We start from the raw sequence: 23,502 nt of genomic DNA, 5'->3' as shown, positions 1-23,502 counted from the left end.
AGTGAGTACATTTAGAGCTATACATATATATAGCAAGTGTGAGAAAGCTGCAGAAACATGCAAGCCATAGATCACTAAGAACTCTAATTGACCCGGCCAGGATTCAAACTCATGTCGTCCAGGATCACTCTAAACGTACACAGTACCGTGACCACCGTACCGATCATTGGTGCGGCGGTCACGTTACTGTGTACGTTTAAGGGTGATCCTGGACGGCATGGGTTCAAATCCTGCCTGGGTCAATTAGAGTTCTTACTGTATATCTAGCTATGAACTGCAACAATGACCAATCAAAGATTTACAGGTTTTGTAGGTAAACTATTTAAGACAGAAAATCAGGAACTACTTTGAGGATTCGTTCCCACTCGCTTGGTACAGGGGTTTCACACACACACTGCCTTGTGATTCAATAGTTATTTATATTTGGCATTTTGGTGTGTATTTTTAGAAACGTTTCACAGGGTTTTTGTAAGTGGACACTTAAATGCTTCATGAATATTGGCCTGGGCACCATGGAAGGCAGAACATGAGCCAATGGTGGGTATTGTCTCATCAGTAGAGAAGCTCTTCCTTCTTTATGCTGGCACTTAATTTTGATGATAAATTGCCTTTCCATTTTGTGAGGAATGTAGTCAAATTTGTTGGTCTTCTATATTTATTATATAATAGATTTACAAAGCTACAATAACAACAAATATATAAACATCTATATACACAGCTATATGCATAACATGAGGGTTCATTTGAAAGAAAATGCATCCCAATTTCAGGTACAATTCTTTACTTATTCAATTTCAGATGACATCAGCAGACTACTTGGATATTGTGCAAGTACATTTTAGTGAACTCTGCCTATATTTAATGAAGTTTTTATATGCCTGCATTCAAGTTACTTTGAGAAATCTCTACCCAAACCTATGATTAGGTATACTGTATTTAGGAAGATATATGGATAAATGTAAGGGATTAATTAGAAAATTACAAATAACATTTAAACACTGAAGACTTTACAAGTTCAGGGAACTGTTCTGCTGCAAATGTAGCATATTCAATTAGGTTATCTTTGAGAACTTAGCTCGGGTTCCAGCAGACTAAAAAATGTATTAAAAGGGCTACTTTTGCAAAACTTCCTGTGGGGTATTTACACACAAGACTACTACAATTATCCCCTGGTATTAGAGTACATTTAGAACAGCCATGTTTATTAATGATATCACTAAATGTCTCCTCCCTCTGCCTCAATGATTTTCAACAGTTCTCAATTCTGCCACCAGGCTTAATGACATTTGGGAATCTTGCTTGCATTACCATGCACAAGTTCAGTGTTTCATGCCAATGAGGTGCTCACCAGATGTGTACAGAACAAATTAAAGGCACCTCCAAGAAATATGAAATGGTACAATTACAATTTAAAACTATCCAAGTTATAAATAATTATTAAAACAATTTCAAATGTGAGTGATACAATCTTTTATATTGAAGATGTACTAACATTTCCATCAAAATATTCAAATCAATATCCTATAATAAAAAAAATCTTGAAAAAGGTAAAGATGAAAAAGACGACACTTTCGCTACCTGATGACGCGTATTCAGTCATAAAACCAAAATGCGGAGTACAGTGACACCTCGGCTTACGAATGTCCCTATTCACAAACTTTTCGGGTTACGAGCCCAATTCCTTTCTAAAATGTGAATCAGCTTGAGAGCTTTGCCTCGAGTAATGTAGTGTAGATACACGTATGGACGACCTAGTGCGCGGTTCCTGGTGGCATGGTCGTTCACGCTTCAGTTTACCAGTGCCTCCCACTTAGTGACGATTGCGTTGAATTCTTTGTAAAGCATTGCCAAAAAAAAAAAAAAAAAAAAAATTCTTTGTGGGAGGGGAGGGTTTGAACATAAAAATAATTATTACATAACATGCCATGGATCCCAAGAAAGTCAGTGGTAGGGTTCAACCTAAGAAAACACGTGAGGATGACCAGAGATAATGTAAACATTAAAATGGTTCACAGGATATTGATTAGCTAGGCAGTACAACAAATCTGTCAATGATATGCAATGTAATTGCTAAGAAAAAGGACATCATGAGTACTACAGTGGCAAAAAGGCATATATCTATCACGAAACAAAGAACACAAATGCTCGAGGATGGTGTAAAGTTATTAATTTTGGATACCCAACAAGGAGTTACCAGGTGATAGTGTTTTAGAGGCCATTATTTGTGAAACTGCAAGGCTATTGCATATTGACCTTTTAAAGACAACCCATAGATCAAGTGATGCAGATATGAAAGAGTAAGTTGAGCAGGGAATGGTTTGAGAAATTTAGAAAAAGTGGCGGCATTCACAGTGTTGAGTGTGTTGTGCGTGTTGCAAGCTGGCGTAGGAACACAGCGAAGAACTGACCACCGAAGAACTCTTAGCCCTTCACAAGGATCAACAAGACACAGTTGAGGAAATTTCTTCAGGGGAGGAGACAGCAGTACAGAATGTCCCTTCCTCAACGATTAAGAAGTGTAGACAATGGGAAGAAATGCAAACTTTTGTTGAAACAACTTGCTCAGAGCAAGCTGTAGTAGGCCATTGCCTCAACATTTTTAATGACACTGTGATGCCTCACTACAGACAAGTGTTACAACGTATGGGGGGGGGGGGAGAATAAAGTCTAGGAGAAAAGTTTTTAGTGAGAAAACAAGCAGTCACAAGCAGGTACTAGTGGTATGCAGGCAAAGTGTTGGAGCGTATGTATCCCAGAGAAGTCATCACCGCCTGATGTTATAATGGAAGGGGACCCACCCCCCTCCACCATCTTCCATATGCCAACAAGTCGTCAATAAAGGCAAGCTATAATTTTACATACTATAGTACTAAATATTGGTGTGAATTAGGTATAAAATCTATTTTGAAGTTAATATTTTTGGGAGTGTGGAACGGATTAATTTAATTTACACTTTCTTGCGGCAAAATTCGTTTCGGGTTGTGAATTTTTGGTTTACGAACAGTCTCTAGGAACAGATTAAATTCATAAATGGAGGGGGCTCACACGCAAATGCAAATGCTGTCAAAAATTAAAAAAAAAAAAAAAAAAAAAAAAAATCCATTTTCTGTGTGAATACTATGGGACTTTTTTTTTTTTTTTTTTTTTTTTTTTAATGCACGCCAACTTCTGTCCATTCTCCATATACCCAATGTAGCATCCTGACTCTGCCGTGTAGGTGCCGCCCACACTGGAGGTTCACTGTTCTCGTGACCTTGCTCGTGAAAGTGGTGACCTTCCATAGTCAAACTTTCCCTATTCCAGTTATTTTATCTCAGGGTATTTGTTGTCAATTTGCGGCGTTTATAAAGCCGATGACTTCCAGATGAATACTGATCAAGAACAGAGCCAATACAATGTTGAAAGCATTGAAAGAAACACACGAGGGAAAAGTTAGTTTGTCAAAATTATAGAAAAGTGACATGTTCTTTAATGCAAATATTCCTTTACAGCATTCTATTGCGAACAGTTTGATACCACACAGAAATTGAGGTCAGAAAGCTAGAGTATAAACATTTGTGGGTGGAGAACACACACACACCGCGTGGCCGATCTTGAGGTGCGCTGCGGGTCGCCCACCTGGGCAGCGAAAGTGTTAATGTTTTGTCTATAAGGCCTTATCAGATCTTAGAGGGGGAAGGGGAGACGTTTCTCATCGTTGCAAGCATTTTGTGCTTTCCAGCCAGGACAAATAAACTGCTGCAGCACATACCTTATCCAATAGTACAGCCAAGAAAGTTCATCAGTGACGGCATAGGTAAAACATAATTCATGATAATATTGCTCAGATTATGAAGAAGGTGGCTTCTAAACTTGAACTTGCTTAATACAAACTTAAGCAGTGAAAGCTACCAAAACAGACTTGCAGTGTAACATACAGTGGTCGTAATATATTGGAGCACAGCACCGATAATTTTTTTTTTTTTTTTTTTTTATCAAAATTAGCATGGTCCAGGTTGATTGAGCCATTAACAAAAGCTATGCCCATTGAAGGGCAGTACACTGCAAGTAAAAAAATAAGCTAATTAATGTAAATTGTGTACACAAGAATTTACTAGGCAAATTTTACTAATCTTAATGGTGATATGAAATGTGCACCTACCTCTTCTTGGGGCAGGGTAATAAATAACTAGTCTGGAATCATAACTAAACATGTATTGTTGAGCAAACGATTAACGAATCTAGGAACCTTGGGGAGAGGGGGCTCCCATCAAAGAACTACACTGTCAAATATCAAACTATCCTAGTTTAATCATAACGTCCAATTTTAATACATTTAAAATACCATGAGAAGATATTTTGTGAGGTTTGGAGCTTAAATTATCACTTTCTTCCATCAACCAAGTAATAAAACTACATAAATTATTTTATACTTTCAATCTCGGATTGAGACTATTTTTCAAATAGTGACAAGTATTAAGTATTCCTTCATTAACTTTCAAAAATCAAATGCTAATGTTAACTTATCACAACCAAATAATAATATTTGATCTTAAGAAGTGGAATGCATTTAACAAGATTGCCTCTTAAGTATTTTTTTTTAACATTGTTAGAGTATTTGCATGTATTCTTGTTGAACCCAAACAAGTCCCTCACTCACTTTAAAGAAACAATATGGTACTCAAGTTTATTGTGGATCATTATTAATGTTTAACCAACTCACATTCTGGGATATGCTGCTGCACTACCACTAAAATCCCTAAATTGTACCGAGATTAAGCAGGCTGGAGAATTGTTACAAAATATTAAAACAAAAATGCACGTATTTTTTTGTTCTGCAAATATATCATCGGTTTGATAAGTTCATTAAATTATTACTTTAATGCTATACCAGAGAATTTTCTGCAGAGCAGCAACCTATCCCATCTTGAAATATTTATGATTCGTGATATTTTTCCACTTCGTTTCTTTCCTAAATAAACGATGAAAAATGGTGTGAATTGCAAGATGTGAAATTTTTTTTTTTAATCCTGCAGGGTACTTTGAAGAATGGCCTGGGTTAAGTGTTTTAAATTACTCTTCACACCCCCCCCCCTCTCTCTCTCTCTCTCTCCTAATTGTTCCAGACAAGACTTCCCCAAAGAAGTCCAAACCTACTGCAACACTCACAGCCACATCTCAATGTGTCTGACTAGAAATAAATAATATAGTATATAAATAAAGGAAGAGTAACAAAACCTTTTCTCTTCACCAAACATGCTACTGTAATGTACTTCACAACACACTCCGTATAAGAGTAAACCATTAATCCTAAAAGAAATGTTTGGCAGTATTGGATAAACCACTGTTTTCTTCATATATTACCCATACACAACCTTAAGAAAAGAAACTTACATGCATTGCAACAACATACATCCGAATACTACCACATACATTTATTTCAGCAGGTACAAATACATTTCGATCAAAGAAAATCCATGTAGCTAACCTTACTAAACTTACAAATACTGTACATGTATAATTATAACCAATGTATAATAACTGCTTTGTAACTAACTGAATACAATCCATATCTATCTGATACAAATGTTAATTTTACACTATTAGACAGCAATATTGTCTTCACCAAAGGCACATTACCAGACATATTTAACATCTACACTACTAAACGTGTAGCCTGCTTGACAACCATCACAAAGTTAACCAGCAAGAAAGCTACAACTTTTAATTATTCTAGTTCCAAAGTTGAAGTGGTATCATGGTACCCTAGTACAGTAGGCAAGTGTAAAATCACTAGTCATTGACCTTTTACACCTAGTTCAAGCATTCCAGTAGATTTAAGATCAGAAAAAAAAAAAATGGTGTGCACACCGCAGGTTTCCTAACTAAAAGATCACAAGATTCTCCTATTTATTCCTATTATTCTGCTGGCCGTTATGTACAAAGTTAACACATTCACTCTTGTCAAACTAAGAATTGTTAATAGCCAGTAAAGCAGTCATATTGATTACTGTTCAATGTTTAAAACATGATCTGTATATATACTGGGAGCTGCAGAAGGACTGACTGTAAGCAATTATATAAACTAGAATCGAGCTTCACATGACTATCTATAATCCTCAACAATTTCATATTTATCCACACAAGATATGGAGCCTAATTTAATAAAGGCCTTTGTGCAGTTACATTTAATTTTCATTGTATGCTCCCTTGGAAAAGTGTGCCAATGCAAATTAAGAAAAAAAAATAAGAAAAAAAAGTGTTTTTAAACTTATCCACTTAAGTTACTGAAGCAGAAAAAAAAATACGAGATATTCAGATCAAGAACAAGCCCTCTATTATCCATAGACATGTTACATTCAGCTACAAGTAAAAATTTCAGTATACATACAGAACAGGACATCACAAAATGGATAACTAGTTATCACTACAGTCTTACCATCATTAGGAACAACTTGAGCACCTTTATTGGCTTGGCAAAAGTTATAAAAAAACAAAAACAAAGTTACTGGAAGACTAAAAAATATACAATTGAAATCTGTCAAGGTTTATGCTGGAAACTGAATTTACCAGTTATTATACAATTATTACCGGTAACAAGCACAGGTCTGTAAGAATTCCATCTCTTTTTATGAATACAATGCAAAAAGTATCATTTTATTTTAAAGACCGACAACTCTAATGGGTTATTTTGGTCAAGAAAATGAAGACCTGTAATAAAAAGTCAAGATCAATCATTAAATGGCTTTATTTTGCTGCATCTTAGGTACCACAAGTGACATTGCAACTTGCCAATTTGACATTCAAAGTAATTTTGTCAAAAGTTAAACATCAAAAGATACCATATGCTTTACCCATTTTATTTCCAACATCTTTTTTGGCCAAGTCCCTCTTAACGTTATTAACATTGCTGCAAGCAAGCTATTCTTCCGTGGTCTCGTCCATGTCATCATAGCCATCTTCATAAAATTCACTGTCACGTTCACCAAAACGCCTGCAATATAAAATATGAATATATTTATTTGCAATGGCCAATGATTGTGTAAAGTTATGTAAACTTACTAATTTAGATTAAAAGGAAATTAGCAAGTTTCTAATTGCTGTAATTCAGTCATTACAGCAATTGGCATGTATGAGTTGTACAAATTTATTCCACATTATCTATAAATAACACCAGGATTTTAAGGTCTTGAGAGTACAAGTTAAAAAAATGTGAGTAAGGGAAGGAGGGGATGGACACTATAAACACAATGTTGGCAGACCATTTACATAATTATGCTAAATATGTTCAATTAGTGTTTAGGGTCTAGCCTGCACAAATATATAATACAGTGCTACAGAACCCTGGCTGTTTACTAATGTTGATATCTAAAGCAAAATGTGTTATTTGCCTATCCAGATCTCAATTGCCGATTTCCTAAACATGTACATCATGATTAAATCTGTTCCCGCTTTGAACTTCTCTTATCTAAAGCATCGGGTGACAAAAGTAAAATGGATCGTGTAGTTTCTGGCATGACTGGATGGAGTAGGCAAATATGAAAGTATAACAAAACAAACCAACAATAATATTTTAAGTCTACTCATATCAGGACAATTTATGGCCCTCAGAGCTAACAGCACTGTAAGCCAGACATGACCGGGATTATTTCATCAAAAATGTTTAAATACTTTGCAAGTCAAGGTATTAATCCAGAACTACTGCCATGACAAGTCCAGCATAATTTGTGCAAATGGCAACTGCTTCAAACTCAACAATCCACAACCAAGTAAGAGATGCTTTTCCACTTAATAGGGTAATAAAAATCATGGCAATGCCATGATTGCCATGGCTAATAAAATCATGGCATGGACTGGTTGACCAGTCCAGCAACGAGGAAGCCTGGTCGAGGACAGGGCCGCGGGGACGCCAAGCCCCAAAAACACCTTAAGGGTGTGTTACCTCAAGGTAACAGTAAGGTAAGCCTACCCCACTCAAACCATGAATGTGAAGACAGTACTCTAGTTCCAAATTCTACTCAGAAAGGGGTTGGGGGGAATGGGAGAAATTAACAAAATCTGGAATAATGCAGGTATGCCTTGATAAGCCTTCTGCTTCCTATCCCTAGTGAGGGCCACAAGCCATGGTGGCCTTCATGAAAATTCAGAAGATTGTGACATGCGTTAATAGTCCCGAATGCATGTCAAGTCAGTATTCATTCTTAATGCATTCTTATTTCTCTGTTTAAAAGTGGCAATTGCTACATTATGTAATATATTTTTTTTAAATGCATGTCAATATATTTGAATTGTTTTTTAAAAAATTAACCCATTAAGATAATTGGAAAAACTTTCTAAAATATTTAAACTATGTTAAAAGAATAACATAGCATTTAAGAGTTATACTTCTGGTAAAAATTTACCTGTTAGAAGTCAATAAATGGATAACAAAAATGAAAGATTAAGTGTTAATTATTACATCACATCCCTAAGCAGCATGCATGTTCTTACCTTGTGAGGACGTAAACAACACCCTCGTATGTAGCCATCATAATCGCAGTATTGGGAATTTGTCGCACAAGTTGTGTTGCTAAGCCACGGTAAAGCCCACCCCATCCTTCCTCACGTAGTACCAAGCCAAGAGTTTGCCAAAATCCTCGATACTTCCGTCCCTCTTCTCTCATCCGTGTTCTTGCTACTTCTGTAATATAAAATGAATACTGTAAATGCTGTGAGCCACGGGTTCCTGAAAATATCCAACTCGGCCAGTATGAGTTAGATTCCCTTTACAAATTAAGCAAAATACAAAAATGTTTACCGGTATTTTTTAAGCAAGGCATTATTTTGTTATGCAACCAGAGAGCATATTCATTAATTTTAGTTTAGAGGTTATGGGACAAAAAAATCACACAATTTATTACCCACCCCAATGGAGCAGTAAGAAATATAGTCAAACTTGTAAATATTAAATAATAAAATGTCTTGCAAGCCACTTCTATGCAGACATATCCCTCTGCCTTTTTGCTGTCCCACTTCCTCACATTCGCCTTATCCACCCATATTCTTCCTGGATTCCCTCGTCTCCTACTCAAATTCAGTTGAATTTACACACGTCACCAGTCTACAATCACTCACTAAACATGCCCAAACCTACACGTTGTCAATCTAACAATACTACTAAAATCAAACTATGTACTATATCAGGAAACTGGCCAAGAGGGGTAAAAAGCACTCTGAAGCTTTACAACTCTTTAAGCCCCTGGGAAGGTGTCCCAGGGACTCGGGCAAACAGACTATTAGGGACTGTAGACAATTTTTCTCTATGTACTTTCTTGTGTAACTAATTTTATTATTCTGCCCTGTATGAAGACACTTAAATTTGTATGAAAGGCTTTTACATATTTAATGATAATCCAAATAAAAATTTAGGATTATCTTACCATCTTGCCATAGATGGCAAGTTTTGTATTAGCAACACAATGGACTTTAATGGCACCTACAGATTCCTGCTAATACACGCTTATATTTAGATAAAACCTTCATTAACCTTTAATGTGTGGCTATCAAAGGAACCACTTCCTGTAGGCAAAAAGTTTGCCTACATTTATATATACATTTATAAACATTTATAAAATAATAAATTTGCATGCAAAAATGAAAGGAAAAAAAAAATCCAGTCTTTTTCAGGTTTCATGCACATTATGATGGATCCAGGTGGACAAATCATTGGATCTGTGTACACACATCATTGTAGTTTGCCAACTTCTTGTGTGAGTGAGGGCTCTGATGTTCAAGTTAAATAGTTCACTTAATTTGCACAATGTGTTAAATAACTATATGTACACATAATTAACAGACAGTGATTATTGTGTAAAGGCTCACAGTGTAAAATGTACACGTACTGTATTTCACTTAACTATTTGTGGTGCGACTCAAAAGTGCCATGCTGTATCTTACAAATCACTCCTGTGCTATCAAATGCAAAATTTCTCAAGCATCTTATCAAGCAAATTTAAACTAGTGTATAATACTTAAAACAAAAACATCACAAAATATGTAGCCCATACATACCATGAGGGTAGCAGATGGATGATGCTATGGTTTTCGACGTGGCACCAGCAAGCATAAACTCCAAGAAATCTCTAGTCGAACGATTATTGGGATTGCCTTGCCTGAAAAGATGGAACTAAGAAAATTAGTCGTTCTTGAAAAATACCATGCAATAATCGCAAAAGCAAAAGAACAAAAATCTAAAGGCCTGCTTTCAGTAATAAAGCTTGTGCCACAACAAATAGGAGGAACATGGAGTGCACAATAAATTATTACTGGCACTAACAATTGTTATGATAGGTTTACTTTTATTCAATAAAGCAAATGACACAGCCTTCGGTTTCAAGTTACTTACTTGTACCATGACATGTCTCTATTCAAATATTACATTTTAAGTAATATTTGAATACAGACATGTCATGGTACATGTCTATTCAAATATTAAAGTGAGAAACCATTCACAAAGTAGCATAACATTCACATATATTCGATGCAAACGTCCTTTGCATCATAAAATGTCATCTACACTTCAGTGGAAATAGACTTTCTATTCACCTGGGCTGTATGGGGTCTCGAACCGTGGACCACACAGGTGAGAGACCCATACAGCCCAGGTGAATGGAACTTCTTTGCATTGCCTCGGCCACAGCCTCCAAATTATCCCGGCACTGGACTGTGATGGGAGCTATCACGACCCAACTAGCAAAACCCTGGAGTTTAAGACAATCCCTTGAGCACGGGATGTGGAATACCAACCTGCAGTCAAAGTGTGTGGACCAGGCAAAAGTAATTCTCTAGTGCAAATCCACCAGACTGTGCATTGACACACTTTATACAAAGAAACAATTTTTATATGTAATGAACTCTTCAGTAACAAGTCCTAAACACTACAAGACTAGAGGTAGGCAATAGTAGTTCACCCTGAAACCAATAACCAGTCTCGTAACTAAAGATATGGGATGTAAAGAGCTACACTTGAAACTTTCATATAGACTAACCCGTTCACAAACTTTGACCTCGGTAATCTTAATTAATTTTGCTAAAATTGCAACAGTTTTTTTAGTCCCAATTCAAAACAAAAATATTGGTCAGGTTACTGACCAATATGTAAAACAGTGGAACCCCCTTTATTCAGATTCCTATGTAAATCAGTCATTTTTTCATTAATAGTAATCTTAAAAAATGTTTCAATAATCAAGTTTACATTTCAATAAATGCTTTATATTACTGTGTAAATAGTATTACAGCAAAAATATAAATGCAATCCTAGTGCATCAACCAAGTATGGATAGTGTAATCTGCTAGGAATGGCAGAGACAGCCCCAGGAAAGAGACACCTTAACAAGACTTATTTGCGTGGAACCTTCAAAGATAACAATTTTATTGATAGGAGTTTACAATATTTAATATTCGACATGCAAAGTTAAAATTTAGAGGGAAAAGTAAAATTACTTACCTATCTGCAATAAGCTTTGCCTTGATGGCTTCGTATATTACGAAGTGGATGACCGTTTCAGAAATGCCATAGTATGATGCTGTGATTCCTCGGTAGAACCCACTAAGGCCCTGTAATAATTATAAATTTCAAGTGCTGTATAACATATATACTAATTCAAACAAACTTGTGTATTTTTATTCAAGCCTAACAGTCAATAATCTGTGTTCATGTAGATGCCATTTAAGGTCTAGCATTTATTACTAATGTTTCACAATGTAAATTTACACCTCTGCTCCAAATTAGGCAACATTTGCACCAATTTGTAGATTGACAAACTTACAAATTAAATTTGAAAATTGCATTAATAAAACATGAAGAGCCACTAAACTAGTACATTCCTTAGCCTTCAATAGCATTTCCTTGACAACTTTACATACTGGTTAGCCTAAATTAGAAGTGACACTGATATGCTGTTCTTTGGGGTGACTGGATCATTGTTTCAGGAAAGTATTATAAAAATGCCTAGCTACTTCAAAAGTCCATGACTACAATGCTAACCAGGGTTCTATTATAAACACTATGTGGGTCTCATGCTTGACAAGGGGGATAATCATTAGAGCACGTAACTCTTTGATTGCAGGAAACGCATTCAATTTGAAATTTAAGTGCATGGGCAGTGGTAATCATAATTTCAAGTTTTACCAGAAAGTTTTACCACTGTTCAATGCAGTATTGAACAGTGAGGCATGTTCAATAAATTGCTTCCAAGTTCAAATTAGCACCAAGAGGGCGATTTAATTAATTCACCAATCCAAAGAGTAATTTATTAAAAGAACTCGTTAAAGGAAACCTTTTGGCACTGAGGAAACAAAATTTCACTATAAATTTCTAGAGCTTGCAATTATATTCTCAATATACCGTACAATACTACAAACCTGTTGACGATAGGTTCGTCGTACACACTGGAGCGCAGAATCACTATGGCCATACACATTGTGGTCCAACTGAAGACGAGTTTTGATAAACCATATTGGATTGGTGGCTGTGCAAGCAGTAAAGCCTGAAATAAAAGAAACCAAATACAGTAAAAGGAACTAAAATATTACATTTCTTTTAGCATTTATAGCTAAAGAAATTAAACATTAACATATGTCTTTGAAGATCATTGCCAAAGATTAAAGCTAATATCACAGACATTGTGACAGCAAGCAATTTTTCTGAAGAGTAAGCAGATATTCCTGTTTATATAAAACTAAATCCAGCCTAATAGCATGCTATATTGTCCTAAGAAAGCAAAGTCCATACAGGCTACCATGTTTTATCTACTGCAATAAGGGTATATGCATCCCAGGAGGATAGTGCAAGCTACCAGTATCGCAGCAGAATAATACTAACTACAGAAAAACGCTCCTCTGCATTTAGTATCTGACCTTCCCCTAGATTTACATGGAATTTTGGAGCATTATCTGTTCTGCTTTTCAGTTCTTAGCATAAACCCAACAACTAACTACTGAAGTGCAGATTGTCAAGTACATATTCAAGACTTTAAATATGTTACTGCAATGGTGCATTGAAGTAACAAGAAATTATTTTAAATTATTTTACCTGACCAAGAGTATGAAGTTTTATGTATATAGTCCTTGATGGTATCTGCCTTAACTCTCACTGGGTCTCCCTAGCTCTAAAGCTCAAGGTATAATTACTGTGTCCCTAAAAATAAATTACACAAATTTTTGTGCCCATTATATCTCAACAAATCAATTCATATATAGTACTGTACATCATAATACACAACTGTTTACCCGAGATCATCACTTCAATAGACTTAATTTATCCCACAAAGGCCTCAACACTTGCTGCACATCAATATTGTTTCCACTTTAAACTGCAGATTCCTCAGATTTAACAAAAATCCTCAGATAATGATGGTGAACTTTATCTCTCATTGTTTGATCATGACTATACTAAGGAAAATTGTGCTTCTCAAACCAATCCATTTTGACTGGAGAAACAATTCTGTCAGAGTACATACACTATGCCAGTCACAAAGATGACTTAATGACTAATCCAAAACCAAAACAGAGCCATCAAATTTCAAATCCCCCTGCAATATTTCTTTTGAATGGGTGACTTATCGGATCCTCAAACAGGTTCTCTTAATCCTTCACATTAATCTTTTCTGCTCAATTTCAGCAGCCTGTCCTTGTTACATATTCCTATTTAAGGAATACTCACATTGATGTACAGTGTAATGTTTATTATATTTTGTTCTTGCATGGGGGCATGTATATATATATTTTTATACTCGTCATATACTTTGGCAACCCAGTTGAGAGGAGCAGGTTTGCTCTAGTCAGGTATGGGACATGTGAGATTCGGGTCAACTTCCTGATAGAATACAGGAAAGCTTGTGTTGTGTAGTTGCCAACAGTTTCCTCTTTACTATTCTCAATAAATATATTTGTTTTATATAAACTACATTACCTCTGTTAATGCATGTCAACTTGACCATTCATATTTAAGTTATGTTTTCCTTAGCCCAGTTATATTGCTCATTCAAGTAAATTAATTTTATATAAATTTACCATTCGTTAGGTTGTGTAGAGGGTGAGAGCGGCTTCCGACGCCAGTTTTGAGTTAGTAGCCGAGAGCGGGCCATTGATTCGACTGTCTGATAAGTTTTGTCTGTATATTTTTTATTCTGTATCTTGTCTTAGTAGTTACAATATTCTGGTGAGCCTACTTCATTATATTCTAATTCTTTAGTAGGCCATCTGATTACTGTTATACCTGAAGAATAATATTTGGAAATGTATACATTTTATATTATACAAGATTTTATATACCTGTACATGTGTGTATTTTGTAACCTGGTGAAATACTTAAACTAATATTGTATGGTACATACTGATGAGGCACCCTGGTTGAACGTATTTTTAGTTTTTTTTTAATTCATCCCCTAGACCACGAACTTCTTGTCCCTGTAAGTTCAACGAGCGGTGCGTACAAGTTGTAACAGTCCTCACATACACAGATCCAAGCTCATTAATCCAGCCACCAAACCCCCCGTTTACGAATGAAAAGCGGTTTACACACGACTCTACTGATAATGTTCGAACACTTCTGGAACGAGTGCTTCGATGACGACTTTTGTTGAAACCACAACGCTGTAAGTGATTCACCCACGTACTACTGTACAAATAATCGCCAACAGAACATAAACATTAACCTAATCACTAATCAATGCCTAAATAGGCACAGTATGCTAATATATAACAAAATGTGAGAAAATTCCTATTTGGAATGAACAGCATGTTAAGTCATGAATGAGTCTTTAGGGTCGACTGTTGGATGGAATGGGCTTGCTCCGAGGACGGGTTGCAAATACAAATAATCGCCAACAGAACTCGAACAACTAAACCTAAAACCTAGCTATAGATAAGACTATGTATAAGAATATTAATACACGAGAACAAACTAATTTGAATACACGGTAATGTATGTTAAAATTGATGAATGCGGGAGGACGGCCATTGCTTTAAACAGCCTAGTGCGAGGACTGGTTGATTTCAAAAGGGGGATTGAATTGTATAGTGGGAAACTCGAAAGTTCAAACAAGTCTATACGACTTTCGGCATGAAGGCCACGAGACCCAACATTTCTAGCATTGCTTGGAAAAAGACTTCTAATTACCATACACAGTTTGTGCGCGCACACACACCAGCTCACTCCTTGTATAATAAATGGTAGAGGTAAAAATGTCTACAACCTTGTCAAACTAAACATGCCTTTTAAATGTAATCTACCCATCACTGATGTCCCAACTTGTCTATACCCCCACCATCTAAGTATCACACATCAGCATGAAAGGTAATGAGAATCTTGATCTTCTAAAAGTAGGCACAATTTAAACAATTGTAAAAAAAAAAAAAAAAAAATAAACTTGTCTTGCTACCATTAGGTCTATACTGATGCTATATTTCGACCTGCAGGTTTTACAGAAATAATATAATATATACAGTTCTTGTACATAGACTACTGATGTCAGATTATACAACTGGTTGAACTCTATGCACAAAAAACTAACTGCACTACAACTATCAGTAAAAAACACACACACAAACTTTTTCAGTGTCAGTAGTTAACAGACAGAATCCATTAAGCAGTGATGTTGTGGAGGCAGTACATCAGACTCCATACACAGTTTCAAATGTAGATATGATAGAGCCCAGTAGGCTCGGGAATCTGTACACCAGTTGAGAGGTGGGACCAAAGAGCCTAGAGCTCAACCTCCACAAACAACTAGGCAAATGAACTAGCAACACAGCTCATTTACACATGTGAATTCGCATATAAGTAGAGTATTTACAGAAATATTTGCATGCTCAAGATGTTAAATGTACACATAACAAACAAGTAAGTCATCATAAAGATATTGACGAGTAGGCTTGTAATCTTGTTGAATTTGCATGTGGAAACCAAATGTTTTAGTTTAATTCTTATTTATGCTAATACACAAGCTGAAATGTCAAGACATATTTTGAAATATCATTTACAAATTATGCGTAGCCCAGATAAATTTAGGAGTAAAAAAGATATATAATCTTTCATTTAATATGTGTATGTTCGAACGAGTTCGAGTATGCTATTTACAATTTAAATTAACAATTTAAGGAAGTTTGATAAGCATTGTGTACGAGGGTTACACCTGTGTTTACACCTACAGTACCAGCTGTTGGCACTGCACTGCCATGTTTCAAATTTAAAAATGGAGAAAATTATGTATTATTAGTTTGCTTTAACACACATTATATAAAAGGATTTGATTTAATAATATTCCTTAGGGTTGTAAGTAATGGACTATCATTCAATGGTAATGTACAGGGTAACATTGTTTGTGCTTTAGTAGAATTTGATATCAAAACATTTTAGAACATCCTTTTTCTCAAAGTGTATAGAATGGACAGAAGACAAGGAGCAGGTTAAAACTTCTGGCCAAGGCACTAAAGTACTGTAGTCATGTACCCCATTGATGTGGGTAGAAAAACAGGGGACGAAATTTGACCTTCATTTACAAAAAAAAAAAAAAAAAAAAAAAAAAAGGCATTTTAATGTCATACTAGGATTGGCTAGTATAGGTTAGGCCTATACTAGGATTGGGTAGTAGAGGTTAGGCCTGAGCTATCACTGGGGCTAAGCCTAAATGTGATTTTTGGTCGTGTAACATCTTGAAGTGTCTCTGGGTTTCCCAGAGAGTTGCATTAATCCACGCACGAGTAAATAGAAGTCAGTAAAGGTTGGAGATAAAAAAAACTGGATTATTATACTTGCAGGCTAGCTCTACACAAGCCATGTAAACCTTCATATAGTCTAGGATATCTCTATAAATGTTGAAGTATATATGAAAATATATAAATCCCTTATTCACAGTTTAATTATGTCTACACTATCAGTATTCAATTCATAGTACTGTACAGTGTTTTTAAAGCAGAACTCTAGCACATTAAATTGCTATGGCTGATGATTTACACTTCGTTAGCGCTGATTATTAATCACTAAAACAGGCTCAGGGAATTTTTGTTTAACCATGTAGACAACTAATGCGAGTACACACACACACTTATTTGAAAAGAAAGTAAACTACACAAAGCCTATGAGCCCGTTCCTATTTATATTCACCCAACCATATTCTTGGTTAACAGTCCAGCGATCCAAATCCAATCTCTATTTTCTTACTCAGTAATTTGTTCCATAAATCGGCAATCATGTTACCAAACCAATATTTACCTACGAATTTCCAGAATCTAAACTTTTCAAATTTGTACCCCTTATTTCGTGCTCTAATTTGTGTGGATACTTAATATAACTTTTTAAGTATAAGAATGGATAAAGCTGAATAAACACTCAGGAGAGAGCAAAGCTTGAATGGTCCCCAAGTAATACAGATTCGTGGACGAGTTTACCCTGATCAATATTTTGACTTTGAACAAGATAAACTAGTGTCAGTAGTCGGGGATCTGACCTTCACGTGTAATCAGTGGATAGTGCGTCTTCAATAGTGTTCCCACGTACTGACAACAGGATGTGCCTTATTACTGGAACCCATCATCATATTGTAGCCTATGTAATTCAAATTGAACTCTACGTCAGCTTCCAAATTCCGGTGCTACAATGGAGTTAATACATCTTTATTTGTGTGCAGTGACGGATTAATAAGAATCGGTTTCTTAAGGTTGGTAGGGTGGTTTAAGTTCCTATGCGTATAGTTCGACAAGAACCACATCAAATTTGACCGACGTTAGTTCCATTTGGATAATAAAGCAAGTTCAATAAATTCAACAGCATAATACTGGACTCTACCCAACCACTTGGGCTGGACGGTAGAGTTGCGGTCTCGCTTCATGCAGATCCAAGTTCATTCACCGACCGTCAAAATGGTTGGGCACCATTCCTCCCCCCCCCCTCCATTCCCATCTCAAATCCTTATCCCTTCTCAATACTATTTTACTATATAGTCGTGATGACTTGGCGCTTTTCCCTTGATAGTTCCTTCCTTCTTATAAACTCTACTCTTTATTTCCTTTCACATAACTGTCTAAAACAACGTGTTCTATCAATGAATGCGATTTAAGTATTTGACAAGTTTCGCCAGAATCTTGTACAAAACAAAAGCACACAAGCAGGAGCGGAAGGGTCAGGGAGTGCAGGGTCACGGAGGACGACGGCAGCCACGACGTAGCAAGGCGATCAATAGGCAGGCGAACCCAGTGGATGGAAAACCCACCCCACCACTACACTACTTGTTTCCCCAACTCATATTTCACGTACCAAATATTACAGCATTTAAGAATGCTTGTGATGTACATTTTACTCTTGTCTATTTCCGATTACTCGTGTTTATACACTATATTTCAAAAGATATTTCAACATTCATTCCAGGTGTAAAAATTACCTCTTAAACTATATTCTGCCTTATCGCTATTCATTCCAAAGCGTGTAACTAATGCCAATATAATTAGGCGTACATGTCAACATGGTTTAAATATGGTTTTCCTATTCAACGCATTAAAATTTACTGGCGGTATGCACTTCCAGCTTTTCAGCTGACACATAAGCAGTTCAGAGCTCAAGTTGGGCACAAAAATTGCAATAGAAGAAAAAAAAAACCTGTGCCGTTCATGAAAAATACCCCTGACCAACAACAGCCAAGTACTGTAGTAGTGCCAGTGACTTCCAAGTAGGTCAAGTAGTTTGGCGCCGGGGTAAAAGACGTGACCTACTAATAGATAAATTCATGGCGCCTGTTAGTGGTTGGTTGGATGTATAGGGTGAAAATAACCCCCTCTCAACTGTGCGCAATAGCAGGCCATCAATACCAACAATAAGACCTCGGTTAAGTTGTCCCATAATACACGTGCGCGCATCCGATCCCTCGATCGGTTGCGCACACGTGTTTGTCGCCCCCTCAGTCAACAATACAAGTATAATTATTTAGAACTGTCATTCCTTCCTATATCAAATAGGTGGACCGGAAGCTAAATTCAGCACGAAAAAAACAACGATGGGGATCATAGTATATTATATATATATATATATATATATATTAATATATATATATATATATATATATATATATATATATATATAATGTTTCATTGAATATGACCGCATATTCTGTATTTATTATTTTCTGGTTTAGGGCTTCTATCCCTCTAACTATTTTCTTAGCATCAGGGCTTAATTGAAATAGTAGTTCTCCAAAACTCATTTTCGTACTTTTAAGGTGAAGAAAAGAAGTGATTTACTATAGAGTGTATTACACTTATTTGTATAATTTGCACGACGTTTCGAACCTCCATGGTTCATTCTCAAGTGAACAGATCTTACAATACTAGTTGATTTTATACCCGCATTAGGTCAGGTGATAATACAATGAAGGTGAAAACACGGGGGGATACATAAGGGATAAACATAGGGGCTGCAGAAGGCTTATTGGCCCATACGAGGCATCTCCTATCTAAACACAAAGATTAATCCAGTGTAATTGGCCTGTTATGTTGGACATTGTCTTCTGTGTTGGCATCGATATGTTCTTGTCTTGTCCTTACTAGACGACATTAGTCTCTTTTAAAAGAGACTAATGTCGTCTATGCCTTCAAATGCCCACTTGGGGACTGTAAGCTCCAAAAAACCCAGTATATAGGCAAGACAACAACATCTCTTTGTCTTGGCGTTTCTCTTTCTAGGCGTTTAACGATGCATAAGCAACAGGGCTCCATTAAGGAACATATAATCTCTTCCCATAACCAAACCATCGCCAGAGAAATCCTAGTAAACAACACAGAAATCATCGATAGATACAGCGATAGCAGGCGGCTTGACGTTTGCGAGGCACTACACATCAAGAAGTCAACACCAGCAATCAACAGCCAATTATTGCACAACTATATTCTACCCACCTCAAGACTCCGCTCCAATATAGAAGCATCAAGAAATATGGACCAATAGGCTTTCTACAAACACTTCTATTCAATACCCATTGTTTCTGTTCTGTCTTGTGTTGATACTTTTAATACCCTATTAATATCCCCTCCTGTTCTGTCTTGTATTAATGCCACATCACCCTTCCCACCTCACTCAAATGTAGATATAAAATCAGAGATACGTTCTAATCAGTTGTGTATTTGTGAAGTCTTTGAAAATGTAATAAGTTTTACGAAACGCGCCCGTGTCGCGTCAGACTAGAAATAAAAATGAATTTTGGAGAAGTGATTTTTGATTTACCTCCAACAGTGAAGCGTAATGTACGAAAGATTGAGAAAATTCGTGTTAGAATTATTAATCTTACTTTTTCGGTCATATTTAATAATATATATATATATATATATATATATATATATATATATATATATATATATATATATATATATATATATATATATATATATTATATATATATATATATATACACACCGACATATATACGTCTGTATATAGACCTCCCTAGGCCTAATACACGATATCCGAGGCCTAATAGAGTACATGTGTGCGCTATACTAGGCCTAGGAATATTTAAGTTTGTGTTTTAGCTTCATTTACTTTAAAATAATTCCTTACCAACATTATACTACTACAGGGTATCTAAAAGCTAAGAACGTACGAATTCTGACTATTGACGATCGCCACAACAGGTACTATCTAAACACGATGGGTTGCAGAATTATACTTAGAGTTGCCATGTGAATCATTCCTTGCTAAGGGGAGGGGGGATGGAGATTAAGTCTGAGTATGTCACAGTGCCGAACAATGACCTTGGAGCGATCACGGTCTAAAGTTCCCACTATTCAGCTTGGCGCACGTGCCAAACTTTGAAACTAAGACAGGTTCCTATCCACGAGTGGCAAGCATCTGCTACAAAACAAACTGTGAAATTTGATAGCAAGATACGTATTGTCAAGAAAATTGACAAACTATCAAACTGTTTTATAGTTACATTTCTACTAGAAGAGGTACGCCGGTATCTGCTGAGAGGATGGGGATGAAGGGAGGAGACAATCCCAACAAAAACATTATATATATTTTTACAATTATTACCGTGATGCAAGTTGTAACAGTTAAAAGTAAATTGTGTAAGTTTGAATAATATGAAAAGATGAAAATTTTCCGATTAATTCTAAGACACTAAACCTACATTTCAGACTTCATAGGAGCCGATCCTTTTTAACAACAGGCATGGGGGATCGACCACAAATCAAGTTCCAAGAGACCGTCCCCAAGCATCTGGTCCTACAACCTTTGACACACTTGTGGTGATATAGTCATGCGCGCTTAGTTCTTTTTACCTTTTCAAAACTAATCTTCGAAATTTATACCCATGGGGAAACACTATAAAAAGGAAATTGCCATGCAAGGCAGCTCTTAATCTTAAACCGGTAATATATATGCATCTAACTAACGCTTAAACAATCACCAATCTTACGCCTATTAACAGGTAATTTGTTCCATAGCAACTATTACACAACAATCTACTTAATCATTGCTAGCTACCAGATTATGCAGGCTAACGACAATAAAACTGCTTACGAAATAAAAGGGAAAATCATGGTAATTTTTTCTGACCAAGAAGCAATAATAGGTACAATGAAATCTCAAAACTCATCTTCTTGCACGACTATATATACATATATAACAAGTTATAAAATATATACAAAATGAACTTTTTGAACATAAAACTTCTCAATTCGTCTTGTTAACAAATTAATAACTTTTGTAAGAGTGCAATAATAAAAAATCAGGAATGTTTCGTTGTGTAACTTTGGAGATTTTCTAGTCGAGTGTTTACTTGAGTTGGAGTTCCACACTGACACAGCATATTCATAGGTTGTGGCGTTCATAAAACTTTTGTCCAAGTTTGTCAAGGATATCCGGACGTTGGCACCAAAGCCAAACTGGCTAAAAATTAATCTGTTAAAATACGCAACAATGATCACAAAAACACTGATCCAAGTATGCAGAATAACCACATGTGAAAAAGAGAATGCTTAACGCGTTTTCGGCTAATTCGCCTTCATCAGAGCAAAGTAGAATGAAGCTTCATTCTACTTTGCTCTGATAAAGGCGAATTAGCCGAAAACGCGTTAAGCACTTTTTCACACGTGGTTATTCTGCATCTGTTAATATACATGTGCAAAAAAAAAAAAATCACAAAACATGAGATATACACATGCAAAGAACCTCAGAGGATAGTGTGATGTTTTGCGAGTGTAGTGTTTTTGTGCAAGCGAGCGTTAATGTGTATACATAATTACATGGCGTGTTGCCGAATTACTTTCTATTTTACGTAAATTTTGTACATCACTCGGCAAGATATTTTAACAGTACATCTTGCTAGTACACTCACTCTTTAATCCAAGATAACCGGGCCTCTTATCTCCCTTCTTTCCTACGGCTACTTGGCACCTACACCGTCACCTAGACATATCCGGTTTTATCTTGGATTAGGCGGCATGGCTACTAGAGATGTGCGTAGTCCGTGGGTTGGACCAAGCGTACAGACTGCCCAATTGTACGAATGACCGATACCAACTCTGTATATGTAAAAAGAGGAACCAACATATTATCAAGACATGCCTTAGGCCACGACTCTGCAAGAAGCCAGCTATGCAGGCGCGTTTACAATGGAATAAAACTAATCAGAAAGCGAGTTAGTGAGAGGCAGCGTGTCCTGGAGACGAACAGTTGCCCGAGGCTTGTCACGGAACGTAACTCGCGTAAATTTCCATTAGTCATTATCCACGTCTCTGTTACCATCCGCACACACACCTACAAAGAATACTATCTCTTTGTAATTGTCGCATTTATAATTTGTAAGAAACTTTTCTTCTCGAAGACGTCTCATCACATCGTTTCTTTAGCTATTGAACAAATTATTAAAACCAACGTCAAAAGTGTCATACTGTTCATCACTTATTCCCCTTTAATGTTTATTATGCATTAGCCAAATGTGCAATTCAGTATCAATGGCATTTCAATTACAGATGTTATATCAAACTATTCAGGCTATGCACATGAAATAGCTCTAGTATATCCATAAAAATATCACTAAAGCATCGCGTTGCTCAATTTTCATAAGGCTATTAATATAAAGATTAACCTCGCCATAATATGCATTACAAACAATCGAGTGCAAATAGAATTCTAAGCTTGCCGCCGTCTGTTGCAACTTTATCTCTAATCACCATCCAAAAATTAAATCACAAAGTATACACAAACGTATAGTTTCAGCACGATCTACGTCAATATATCCCTTTGCATTATGTGAGGGGACAAGGGCTTGCCGGACCCACTTGCAGTAGAGCATATTAATCAAAACTTATTCAAAAACTTAGCAATCACCTATTCATTTAGTCGGTGAAGCAACGGCCTCGCTTATTCCCTAGTTTGCGTTCGATTCCCGATGGTACAGTAGTTGAAAAACATTACTTCACTTCGTCGTGATATCCTAAGTGTTTGGAGTCGTACTGGCTTAAGAGTACGTACTCTAAAAAAAATTAACG

The 23,502-nt window shown here is 36.2% G+C and overlaps 1 protein-coding gene across 2 annotated transcripts in view; it reads right to left on the bottom strand.

Annotated features, from left to right (window-relative positions):
* Window positions 1-637: 637 nt before the first annotated feature.
* Rim2 (replication in mitochondria 2) overlaps window positions 638-23,502 on the bottom strand; it is a 46,513-nt gene continuing 23,648 nt past the window's right edge. Inside the window, exons 4-9 of one of the 2 annotated variants that reach the window (XR_011223362.1) lie at window positions 12,382-12,506; window positions 11,465-11,574; window positions 10,030-10,130; window positions 8,470-8,659; window positions 6,834-6,973; window positions 638-4,041 (exon numbers count right to left, since the gene is read on the bottom strand). Coding sequence is in view for 1 of the 2 variants with exons in the window: in XM_045736053.2 (XP_045592009.1) it covers window positions 6,901-6,973; window positions 8,470-8,659; window positions 10,030-10,130; window positions 11,465-11,574; window positions 12,382-12,506 (599 nt within the window). In the remaining variant the exon portion in view is untranslated. Of the gene's footprint in view, window positions 6,974-8,469; window positions 8,660-10,029; window positions 10,131-11,464; window positions 11,575-12,381; window positions 12,507-23,502 lie in introns of both variants that reach the window. The other variant, XM_045736053.2, reaches the window with a different exon arrangement.

Source organism: Procambarus clarkii, chromosome 6 (genome assembly GCF_040958095.1).
Source record: "Procambarus clarkii isolate CNS0578487 chromosome 6, FALCON_Pclarkii_2.0, whole genome shotgun sequence".
Taxonomy (NCBI): Eukaryota; Metazoa; Arthropoda; class Malacostraca; order Decapoda; family Cambaridae; genus Procambarus; species Procambarus clarkii.
This window is presented reverse-complemented; position numbering and strand designations above follow the sequence as displayed.